Source organism: Myotis nattereri (genome assembly GCF_964212035.1).
Source record: "Myotis nattereri genome assembly, chromosome: 1".
NCBI lineage: Eukaryota > Metazoa > Chordata > Mammalia > Chiroptera > Vespertilionidae > Myotis > Myotis nattereri.
The window spans coordinates 204,611,440-204,624,376 of NC_138075.1; the positions used below are offsets into that span (position 1 = coordinate 204,611,440).

The 12,937-nt window shown below is 43.3% G+C and overlaps 1 protein-coding gene across 1 annotated transcript in view; it reads left to right on the plus strand.

Annotated features, from left to right (window-relative positions):
* The window catches only part of ATP8A1 (ATPase phospholipid transporting 8A1), a 211,479-nt gene that overhangs the window by 139,340 nt on the left and 59,202 nt on the right, over window positions 1–12,937 (plus strand). Inside the window, exon 25 of the mRNA XM_081092781.1 lies at window positions 7,863–8,035. Coding sequence (XP_080948907.1) covers window positions 7,863–8,035 — 173 coding nt within the window. The remainder of the gene's footprint in view (window positions 1–7,862; window positions 8,036–12,937) is intronic.

The following is a 12,937-nucleotide window of genomic DNA, read 5'->3' on the forward strand; positions in this document are numbered from 1 at the left end:
CACTAAGCTGATTCGGAGGAGGCCTTTGACCACAGGTTTTTAATGACTTTACCTCTGTCTTCCCTCCCCCATTTTGGAAAGGTTGCTTTATGTTGGTTTGGTTCTAGAGAATATGTTTTTAAAGGTTACTTTCTAATATGTATAGTCTGGGAGTTCAGAAACACCAAAGCTTTTTGATCAAAAACTATGCCTGAGAGAGTACTAAATGGACCACTTGTATATATATATATATATATATATAAATGTAGTTTCTCTCTGCTCTCAGGTAGCTCTTCACAACTTATTATAGCCTACAGTAGCTATAGGGGTAGTAGGTGTATATATTACCTGGTGTATATGGAATATCTAGTGTTCCACTGAATCAGTAACACGTTGTTGAAAAATAGGTAATACCCAGTGGTTTATTCCGATTGCTATTATGAGAGTCATAATTCACTCATTAAGAATGTGCTAACATTGTCCATACTTCATATGGTCATAATGTGTTATAAAGATTATCCTTGGAATGTTCTGTTAATTTGTAATTTTAGGGTGTGAACATTTGGAGAGTGTAAAAATAGAGAAAGAATGAAACATTCTGTGGTCAAAAATTTGTAAATACCTCATGTCTTAAGGGATGATGAGGTGGGACCACAAACCACCAAAACAGTTAATAAAATATGTGTTGGTTTAAGATTCTTATAGATATCCTCTTCTTTGGCATTTGAAATACACTGATAACAGGGTTTTAAAGGCAGACCCTTAGCAAACTAAACATTTTTTCACATTCTACACCCACCTGAAGTCGAGGAAAAGCGTGACAGCTCAGCCATGGGGTGTGTTTGGCTGCTGGAACTGTAAATTCTTTACAGTGTGGCTTCAGCATTTTGTGAGCCCTCCTGGCCAGCCCCGACTTTCTAACACCCCACTTCGTTATGGCTGCACATTTGAACATTACAGGTGGGCAGTGGTTTTCTCTACACAGATGTGACATGTGTAGAGAAAGAGCTAAAGAGCTACTTCCCAGTGGCTCAGCCTCCAGCTGGTCTCTGTTTGAGCAAAGACGCCATCTTTGTTCCCCAAGATTCCTGCCGGGGTTCTCCTGTAACATTCTGTTGCATTTTACCCTTTTTATGGAGAGCACGTGAAAACAGAAACCTGTGGTGTGGATACTAAAGTAAGAAGTAGAGTCTTCAGACCTAACCGGTTTGGCTCAGTGGATAGAGCGTCAGCCTGTGGACTGAAGGGTCCCAGGTTCGATTCCGGTCAAGAGCATGTACCTTGGTTGCGGGCACTTACCCAGTAGGGGGTGTGTAGGAGGCAGCTGATCGATGTTTCTCTCTCATCGATGTTTCTAACTCTCTATCCCTCTCCCTTCCTCTCTGTAAAAAAAAAAAAAAAAAAATCAGTAAAATATTTATTTTTTCAAAAAGAAGAAGTATAGGCTTCGTAAACTTAAGTTCATTCTGACAAGGGTGACAGTTGCATGGCTCCCAAAAGCGAGTCATCATTAGCCCAATTGTAGGCTGATTTCCCTTCTCTGGTGCTGAACTCGTGAAGGACAAGAACAATGAATTACATTGTTAAATATCGTGTCCAAAGTCAAAGTGCACTTTGGAATTGTGATATGTTATTTTTTTTCTTCCTGGGAACCGAATCCTCCTTTTAAGTCTGTCATTGGACCTGTACACCTATATCAGATCCCCAGGAACAAATGGAAATGCCAAGTATGTACTTATTTGTATTAAGACCCAGACACCAACCGGCACTTTGGACTAAATATGTATAAGGAGACTTTCTTCTTTTAACTTCTGCTGTTTGGGCTGAGCCTGGCCGAGGACACCCTCTGGGACGTAGTGACTGCACGTCCTTTACTGCCACTGCAAGTAACTGCGACCCAGAGCAGGGAGCGGAAGCCACAACCCTTAGGTGTGCGTGTTGGACTATTTCTCTCTAACCTTCTGGTTAGACGTGCTAACCTCCCTTCTAGTCAGAGGTTAGAGGCTTTTGTTTTCCTTTCCTTGGGGATATTTCCACATCCTCTACTAGGGTGTTCCTTGGCTATCTTCCTAGGTAAGACTGTCCTGTAAACTTCTGAAAAGAATCAGGAAGAAAAAAAAAAAGGCCAAGAGCTGAAAAGGGCCATTTTTATGCAGGTGCTCTGTGCTACATTGCAGTTAGGGCCATCAAAAACATAGTGCTGAGGTGACCTAGCAGGCTCATTGCACATCTGTCCTCTGGGTTCCTTAGATGTTCCAAGCAGAGTTTGGGCCAGAATGAAAAGGACATCTTGCACACTGTGAATCTTCCCAGACAAGTCAGGGCTTTCGCCTCATCTCGCTATAAAACTGCCAGATGTCATGGTCTGCATGTCCTCTGTGAGTCTTACCAAGGGTTTCCTTGGCGAAGGCCATGTAAAAGTAATGAAGAAGATTGCCACAAAGCTGCCAGTCTCCGCTTTCTTTAAGGCTGTTGTTGTTCTGTGAACATGTTCATCTATTTTACCAGGCTGCACCCTAAAGATTCCAATGGAACTTTGTCAAGGCCTTCTGATTGGAGTTGTCTTTGTGAGGAATTCTGCTTGACCCAATTGTCTGCCTAGTATCTTTCTCTTTTCTAAGTATGTGTCTTATAAACTAAATGTATATTGTTTACTTTTCTTTTTTTAAAATTTATCTTTGTTATTGAAAGTATTACCAGTATCCCCTTTTTACCCCCCATTGACCACCTCCACCCCACTCCCGTCTCCTCCCCAGGCCTTCCCCGCACTTATGGTCTGTCTATGGGTTATCATATAAAGCATATAAGTTCATTGGTTAATCTCTTCCCACCCTACCCCCCTTTACTCTGAAATATGTCAGTCTGTTCTATGCTTCAGTGTCTCTGGATCTATTTTGTTCATTAGATTCCATATATGAGTGAGATCATGTGATACTTGTCTTTGTCATGCAATACTTTATTTCGCTTAGCATGATACTCTCAGGTCCCTCCATGCTGTCTCAAAGGGTAAGAGATTCTTCTTTTTTACACACTGTTACACACCCTGACCTTATCTCTGAGTAGCTAGTCAAGATGTTCAATTTGTTGTATTCATTCGACAATTTATAGTATTTGAGACAGAAGTAACCCTTGGGTCATGATGTCCACTTTATTCTCTATTTTTTCTATAATAAGCATATTACTGTTTTACTTATTGTTCTAATTAAGAGTATCCAATATTATGCATGAGTTTTATAGGCAGCAGAAAACAATCCTCAAAGTGGTCACACAAGAAAAACCATTGTAACTTCCCAAAAAGTATTCTCCATTCATTAATAATTTCATTATTCTTTTATTCATTTTATTTCATCTCTTTTTCAAAGGCCTCAGTCTGAAGGGAAAATAGAGATATAAACAAATAAGCTATTATACATCATGCTACATTACATAAGTATAAACAAAGTCTTTGAAGAATCCAAAAGGTGGAAGTATGTATGGCACCTAGAGGACTCAGTAAAAGTTGGATCAAGGGACCATTCTTGGTTTATTTATTTGTTCATCGCTTATTAGTACGCAGTCTTGAAGGGGGAAAAATAATGGCATTGGGAAGGGAAGATGCAAGAAGGAAATGAGTGGAACAGAGGTGAGGAGAAGGGGGCTCTAACCCCTGGCTTAAGAGTTAGGGAGGATCAGCTAAAGAGAGGGCAGTGTTTAGGTGAAGAGAGGACAGTTGAGGGAATTCTTTCGGGTATAAATGCTCCCAGTAAAGCAGGTAGATGTTTGCAGAAGTGACAGGGGCCAAATTTGGAATCTTAAGAAGGAAAGGTCTGGAGTAGCCTCTGGGACAGTGGAATCCAGGGGCCACGGAGGGCAGTCTGCATTGGTAGCAATGAGCACCCCTAGGGGAGGTGGAGTAGAGCCTGCCCTTGTGGGGCAGTGGTGTTTCCCTTCTTTGTGGTTAAGACTGAGAACCTAGGAGAAGGTTGGTTGTGGCCTAAGTTGTGAGTTGACAAGGCTGGCAGGTGGGTAGAAGGTCCAGGGCCAAGGGCTTCCAGAGAGCTCTTGGCTGTGGGTTGAGAGAATAGAGTTGAATGACTGACTGAAGTGTCCACACAGGATACAGGTTATGGGAGGTACAGGCAAGTCCCACTGTCCCTGGCTCCCTCCCTGGCCTAGATCGCTCCGGGTATGGCACCTGAACCCCAGCCTTGCCCCTCGCCTATCTGTCTCCCCAGGTTGCTTTTACCACTGACTCTCCCTGATTATAGCAACAGTTGCTCCTTTTCTTCCAGCCCATCAAGAAAACTGGAGAATGAGGAGCTACAGAGCCTTTATTTGTTGTACTATGTGGCCTTTTATTCTTTCTCTGATTTAGCTTCTCATGTATATATTTTCACTTTCACATGTCACTGAGTTTAAATGTTTAAACATTTCCCCCCTTCGGTAGCCAAAATGAAAGCAAAGCAACAGCTAATATAGTAATAAATTTATTTCTAGCTACCAGGAGAGAAGCTTCAGTGCAATGTGGCCATAAAGTATGGCTCCCAGGCTCAGGGGAGAAGCAATAAACTTTTATAAATAAAGGAATTTTAAAATACTCCTGGCAGTCTAAATACGGGTAAAATATAACTTATAACCGGCAGCACACAGCCAACACCAGAGCTACTTGCAAAAGAAAACCATGAACTAAAATAAGAACACGTTTGCAGGATTTTTGTTGTTGTTGCACCTTAGGTGGGCTGGGCTGGAGAACTCACTGTGAGAAGTTTTTGACTCACCTTCAGATATTTTATCTCAGTTACGTCTCCCAACACCTTTGGAATTGCTGAAGCTCTGTGATAATCACCAAGGAAACCCAGGGTGCTCATGCCACAAATAAGAGAATTCTCAGCAAAGGTTAAGGCTTTATAGAACACCTTCCAACGGAGGGAGTGGGCCCGAGACCGTGTCCCACATCGGGGGGTATGAGGGAACTTGCCCAGCTCAGGGGTTAACTGGACTTTCAGTCTCACTCTGTGGCCGAACTTTAAAGAAATGTGAAGTTCTTCCAAGGGCCGTCTCGGGTTTCACTTGGGTTTTTAGCTCAAGAGACTCTTGGGTAAACACTTTGAAAAATACAGTGGCATTTTCGTGAGCAATGCGTTGACTTGAAAATCTGTTGAAGTAATGGATTATTCCTCTAGAACCGTGGCCGGCAAACCGCGGCTCACGAGCCACCTGCGGCTCTTTGGCCCCTTCAGTGTGGCTCTTCCACAAAATACCACGTGCGGGCGCGCATGTACAGTGTGATTGAAACTTCGTGGCCCATGCGCAGAAGTCGGTATTTTGTGGAAGAGCCACACTCAAGGGGCCAAAGAGCCGCATGTGGCTCGCAAGCCGCGGTTTGCCAAGCCGCAGTTTGCCAAACACTGCTCTAGAAAATTAAGAAGCAAGCAAGAAGACTACTGCTCTCCCCTTCCCTCTCCTCTTCTCTCTCTCTCTCTCTGTCAAATCAGAAGTGATAATATAATAGAGGGGGAAATGGAATGCTGCCAATAGGATGAAATCAGAATTGATCAGTGCTCTCATTCAATAACTTTTATTTCCCAAGCATCTGTACTTGCAGGCCAACTGTGTTTGTTGCTGGAAAGCAGGTGAAGGGTGGTCTGTCCCCTCCAGGAACTGAGGGCCTTGATAGCATGGAGTGAGTTACAGCTGGCCGCAGGAATGAGTCTGAGAGGGCTTGGTAGATGAGCTTGTTTTAGAAGGTGGTAGACCAGCCTCTGCAGGGAAGGGCATTCGTTCCAGAGAGAGGACATGAAGGGGTGGAGATGGGAAAGGGAAGTAGAATGGAGGTTAATTGGGCTTCAGTTGCGGAAAACCTTCAATACCATTTTAAGGTGTTTGGAATATACCATGTAGACAGTAGGAAGCCATAGAAAAAAGAACAAGCAGAGACATGATCTGTGTTTTAAATTTGTTTCATAAAGAGAAGTCTCTGTTGGCGGTAGAGAGATGGGAGACAGATGATGGGGCTCTAGGGAGTCAGCAGAGGGAATGCGTGGGCATTCCATGTGTAATTTGCTAGGCCTGGTCCTGGCTGAAGTTGTGTTTGTTTTGCTGGGTTGTGCAAAGACAAGCTCACACAGAGACTTAATTCTCAGTTTCGTTTCACGACTTAGTAGCCATGTGTTCGTGGGCAGGGAACTTGAACTCTGTCTCAACGTTACTCATCTAAAGAATGGGAATAACAGGAGGCCTTCTGGGTAGGGTTGGCATAGGTTTGACTGAAATGTTATATCTGTATGTGTAGCCCTTAGAACCACGCCTAGTGTGTGGTACATGCTAAATACTGTCTCACTTCATTTGTATTATCAATTCATTAATTCACTTGTTTGTTCATTTACTCTATGTGAAGGCAGTTTTAAAACAGTCCAGGCTAATCTACTCTAGATTGTCATTGGTAAATTTTGCTTGCAGAATTTTGCTGATTTTTGGGGGGGCCGGGGGGTGGCCTCCTTTTCTTAATTCCTCTTGGGCCAAACATTTCCAGTAGGAAATAAGAGGCTGATGCTTATAAATTAAAATAACTACTTCCCCTCAATGTAAAGTGTGAACCGAAAATTGAGCAAGGATTGCTGCTTTGTGGTGGTTCTTGGAGCCCGTGTGTGACAGGGAGCAGGGGGGTGTTCAGTAAGGCTCCGGTGCTGGGGAAACGGGGCCGGCGTGCTTTACAGTACAATCTGGTTCCATTATTTTGGTCAGTGGATTCTGAAATTCCAGAACCTGGCGTGAGCCACGCTTGAATGTGATTGCAGAAACACCTCCCCGAATCCCCAATATAAAAGTTTAATCACCTATGCCTTTGCTCCCTCTTTGTGAAAATAACTTTGAAATGACTGTACCACATTCTTAAATTGGAACAATACTTCTATCTCCCATGAATATAATAAAAAAATTATTATGAGTATTTTCATTGTAGGTCTATTTTATTACACAAATGTATATTTGCATTTATTATATAAATAACTGCAGGCTCAGATATTAGCACTCAGAACAAAGCTCTAATAGGAGGGAATCGCTCCTTTTTTCCCTGTGCTGAGCCAGGATTCTTTTCTTCACAACGTTAGGGCTCTTATGAAACAGGAAACGGGTCTCATTAGCTTTCAGGAAGAATCGACAGGATTTGGGGAGAAAAACTAAATATCCTGAAACATTTTGCCTTTGAAGAGCTGGGCAGGCAATCTCTGTATAGTTGAGGTGAACAAAGCTCTCCTTGACACTAAAGGTTTTTATTGTACCTGAACGTGAACTCTTCATTGATGGAAGGGGTTCTTTTGTTTGATCCATCAAGATTACCAAGCCATATGTCACCATCCCCAACTAGAATGCAGCATCATGAAACGATGATAAAGTTACAGGAGCCAATTCGTGAAGTGGCAAGAGATGATAGATACTGCATTTTCTCCTGTTGGTTACTGGGAATTACATTTCAGTAGCATCGAGTACTTCTGAAAGAAAGCCCGTAGATTATTTAAATGACGTTCTCCAACTTTCCTCCTTGACTTATGGCTAAGCAGTTTTGACTAGCTCATAAATTAGGCCAGTGTTGTCTTTTAATAAGATAATTTGCTGAACATGTTTTTGCGGGATCATGATTGTGTGGTTAGAGTAATGAGCAAAGATCGCAGGGGATTGGGTGGTATGTAATCTAGTCCCATCCCTGCAGGAACACATGTGTGACTTCAAGCTAGCAACTTATTTCTCCTGATAATGTTTGTCCCATCTCCTTCAAGGGGCTTTTGTGAGAATCAAATGAATGGAGGTACCTGAAAGCCTCAAGCACTAGAAATAGCTAACTGTAGTCGCTGAACATCCTTAAGGTAGAACAAATGAGCATGTTGTTTCTTTGTTCACTTTTACAGGGGACGAGGGAAACTCTCAGCCGTCACTGCACCACGCTTGGCGATGCTCTTCGGAAGGAGAATGATTTTGCGCTTATAATTGACGGGAAGACCCTCAAGTACGCCTTAACTTTCGGAGTGCGCCACTACTTCCTGGACCTAGCTTTGTCGTGCAAAGCTGTTATTTGCTGCAGGTGAGTTCTCCTTAAGATTGTCAGATTTCAGCAAAGAGCGACTTTATCCTAAGTTCCCTGGTTTTTAAAGCTCCTTAAAGTTATTCTCTCCAGAAATTGTAAATGTTAGGTTATTTATTAACTTAAGGCTCACAGACTGGGATAGGCTTTATTAGCAGAGATTTTGAAAGTGAGTCCTAAAAAATCCCTAGTAGTTATTGTTCACAATCAGAATTAACAGGCGTCTTGCCATTTTCTGCGTATAAAATCAATCATTGCCCTAGCCGGTTTGGCTCAGTGGATAGAGCGTTGGCCTGTGGACTGTGGGGTCTCGGGTTCGATTCCGGTTGGGTATGTACCTTGGTTGAGGGCACATCTCTAGTGGGGGGTGTGCAGGAGGCGGCTGATCAATGTTTCTCTCTCATCGATGTTTCTCTCTCATCGATTATTTCTAACTCTCTATCCCTCTCCCTTCCTCTCTGTAAAAAAACTCAATAAAATATACATTTTTAAAAAAAACATTTTAAAATCAATCGTTTACCTGCATTTCCAACTAGCATTATTTCTGTAATAACTAGCATTGTCTTCGACACTTAAAGCTCTGATCCTGCTGTCAGCATTTATTTGGGGGAATGACAGGATGGGAGGCACTAATTAAATCATCTTCCAGAGAGCGGAACATTTTCCTGAAGCTCAGCTACTGGGAAAATATTTATTGACTGTACCGTCCTTCACCCTCTCATGTATAATAGTGCCTATGCCCTAAAATAGTATAATATTGCCTATATCCTAAAATAAAATCTATTTTCAGTTATCAAGTCCCCCACCCATCGAATTGTATAAACCATCCCATCCTTCCTGAGTTTCTTGTCCAAGTCTCTTCCCCATCTCCTTGTCTAAACTGTTTAAACTATGTCTTCCTAAAACTTAAAGTATATTCATGACTGTGCCCAGCCTCTTCCCTTCTGGCCACCATGAAACCGAAGGATTTCCCTCTTCACTGCCCACGTACTGAACCTTACCAGCTGGTCACTCTGGGTCCAGGGTAGCAGTTTCTCAAGGTGTTTCTCTTCCTGGGAGAGAAGTGTTAGCAGGGCTTCTGAAGAATTTCCTAGAATCGGTGCTTTTAACTTTATCTTTAAGACTGTACTGTTTGCTTTTATTATTTTCTTTAAAATCTATGTATTTTTTAAAGAATGTTATGCTTTTTAAACCTTTTTATTTTTTTGGTCCAGGCTTAGTCACTTAAATATCCTGTATATAATATTGTCTCCAAACTTATTAGCCATGCCATGTAGAGGTTTCCTAAATTTCAATTGAAATATACTTTGTGGAAATATGATTTAAATTGTACTTAATAGGTACCCTTTATAAGCTTCATTTCAACCTATAAAAGTGTGTCATATTTAAAGAATTAAGTTACTTATTCTTCTCAGTGGCATCTATTAATAAATATTATTACTATAAAGCTCGTGGATAAAATAGTGCACAGATCATTAATATTAGTAATAATCAGGCTCTTTGCTTAACCTTGAAGAAAGAATTGGCAATTTTGTTATCTTGACTGTGTCACTTGCACTTTGGTGTCCTCATGCTTTTTAAAAAATGCATTTTCGGTAACTTTTCCTGGCTCCTGACACTCTTCATCAGGATAATACTGTGCCAGATTTGGTTGTTCAATCATTGTCACTAATTGGGTCACAAGGATCAAGTCAAGTTTTCTCAAAAACACATTAAGTGATACAACTCTTGGCTCCTATGTGGAAACAAAACAGAACCAGGGCTCTTTAGATAAAAATGACCAGTTCCCATGAGTCAGCAGCATCTGCCCTGCGCCTACTGTGTGCTGGACGTAGATGGTGCGCGCAGGAGGATGAATAAGACGCCCGCCCGCTCTCCTCCCTGCATCTCTCTTTCCTTTCTGTGTTAAGTAGAATCACAATTGGTTTGAAAGATGTGGGAGGCCAGTTTTCAAAATGCAGTCCTAGCAGCTGAGCCTCATTCTTACAGCATTGCCTAACACGGCACCTCCCACCATTCTTCAGAAAGTTGAACCACAAATTAAACAATAGCAGAGGGAGAGAAAAACTAGAAAGCAGCGTCGAGGGAGGAAAAATATGTTCTGTGCTTGTGAAATTCCCTCCCGAGATCCTTGTTCTGGACGCTCGCAAGGCACATGGACCTCAGGGCTCCTCCAGGCCCCGGGGAGGGAATCCCACCCAGCCGTGCACGTGCAGCCCAGCTCTGCAGCCGCGCTTATAAAGCTGTGTGTGGCCCCTGCCTCCCTCCGTCCTGCCGTACGCATGTCCCTGTGCAGACACTGTGTTTTGTTTAGAGTTGTGGGCTTGCTGTGTGTGTGTGTGTCTTGTGTTTTTAAGGAAAATATCTTCCCTTGCCCCTTTTCTTCTAAGTATCTTCATACTCTCTCTTTTCCCATAAGGACTGTGGTTCGACTTCCGGTCTGGCTTTGAGAATTCCTCTAAGCCCATAATTACATCAGTGCCACTGCCCGATTTATGTCTCTGCACCTTCTTGGCCTGGTGCCTCTTGGCACAGACCATCTTCCTGTCAGTAGTTTCCAATTTCCCTGACATGCTCCTCTCACTGGGGAGGCACAGGTGAGAAGCTCTGTGGATCAGTCTTCACCCCGAAACCCCAGTGTCACTCCTGGATTTTTTAGATGATGATACTCTCCCAGCCTCAGGAAATTCTCTATTTTACTTCATTATAGGAGATGCTCCCGATAAATACTGAACCTTATTTCAAAATACAGTGCAGGACTGTTTCCCAAATCCTCGTCAGCTCACATAACTCAAGCTCTATGGGTTTTCCCCTCAACGATCTATTTCTTGTCAGTCTGCACAGGAAGATATTCAGGTCCTGCCCTGCGTCTGCAGCCCTCTCTCCCTCTCGGTTGGAGGGAAAGTGGAGGGAAAGGCATCCCATAATGGATAATAATCCCATATTAGCTGCATCTTCAGGATTACGTCAGCCTCTCTCTTCCCAGACACTCTCAGCGTAAAGGGCAGGAGGCAGTTCTCCGTGTTTGCCTAATTGACACAGTTATGAAAGATGAGCGTTTTCCCCGAAGAGCCTGCAGCGAATTGAAAGAAGTGGTTGTTCTCTGTCCGTGGGCATCAGGTCTCTTACCCCCGTTTTCTGAGGGGGACAGAAAGGACCCCCTGGCCCCCAAATCATTCAGGGCTTTGGAGTCCCGGTTTTGGTTTACAAGGGAAGGTTGCATGTCATTCCTCGGGTATTTTTTTGAGTTTGTAAACTCCAAGACGTAAAATGAAATCTGTTTTTATCCGTCTACGAAGCACTGTATTTTCACGAGCCCCGCGCAGCTTTCATTTGTACCTCCGTGCACATGTACCTGTGTAACCTGAGCGGCTTAATGGGAAACATGCATCTCGTGTTAGGGCCGTTTCCGACCAGTTTTCCTGGTGCTGAACATCGCTACGCCTTGTGGCCCTCTCCCCTTCGGTTCCCGTGCTCAAGCACACCAGTGCTAATTGTTCTGTGTGATCACAGGACTCTTGAAGAACAGCATGAAAGCTATGGACCAGCTCCTCCAAAATACACACAAACCTGTCAAATTGAATGCGCTATTGTAGGGCTTGCACAGGCTCCCCGAAACTCCTTGGACAGGTATAGAGGGAAGGGACTTGCTCCAAGAGTCATGAAGATGTGTGTCGAGAGGCGACGTCAAGAGCTATTCTGCAAAGTAGCTGTGTCAGAAAATAATTCCTCATGTCAGTTTCCAATACTTTACTCCCTCAAGTCTTAACGGCTTGCATTATTGGTATAATGGCGTTTCAGCTGGGGACGCACACTCTTCTTGTTCGAGTGCTACCTCTCTGCCACTGCGGATACCGAATAGCATCTCTCCGGCCTTGCTTTTGTGACCCGTGGAGCTTGGCATGTGGCAGTCACTCTAGTCCTCCAGGGAGGCTGGTGTCTAAAGTGGCAAAGAGCGGAGGTCCTCTGGCTTGGAAGGCGGGAAAGCCGTGCACACACACACATTTGTGGCTCAGCTCCTTCCAGCTCCAGAGCTCCTGGGCCACAAGATTGCTCCAAGCCCTTTTCTTTTTCTTTTTTCTTTTCTTTTTTTCTTTTTGGATGAACCGTGTTTGTGTTGGCCACTCTGTCCTGGGAAGACTCTGCCTACTGCTTGCATTAGCTTAATTTGGGGAAGCATCTGTTCCACCTCCGTGAATATTCCCCCCAGACGAGAGTGGCTGGAACGTGCGGGGAAGTACTGCCGTGCGTTAGTTAAATGGCGTGTGGTTTCTGAGATCCTCGTCAGTTCACATAACCCAGCCTTTTAGAGAACTTTACATTTTTTTCTGTAGTTGTCAGTTTAGTTTAAACAGATACTGAAACTTATGTTCTGTGACAGTTGGTTGAAAATTGGCCTAGAGCCCCCAGCTTTTAGACTGTCTAGTAATCACCATTCTTCTACATAATTTATGTACTCAAGTCTTCTGAAAAGCAGAAGTTAAATTGAAGTAAGCGTTTTTCTCGACTTGCAACATCTCCAATCAAAGTTTTAACCCCCTTTCAGGCGATTTCCCCGCAGTGCATAGACAAACACTTGACCTCAGTGTGTGTCGTCACTCGGGAGTGGCATTCCAGGCCAGCCCTCTCACCTTCGTCCCATCAGGGGACCCTCCAAGGAGAAGTCTAAAGGGACAGTCTGCATACTTTCTGTCATAGCTGGAGTGCGTTAAAGAAAGGATTTATTTACTTCTTGAGTCTATGTCTTGAATCTTTAGGATTGTCTTAAACTTCAAGAATTTCTCTAAGTGTTCTACTTAAAGGGTAGTCATAAAGCACAAATGAAGTTAATAAGTGCTCAACAGACATTCCTTTCAAGAAAAAACGTTTGTGAGCATCGTTGGATGCCAAAGCAGATGTTTG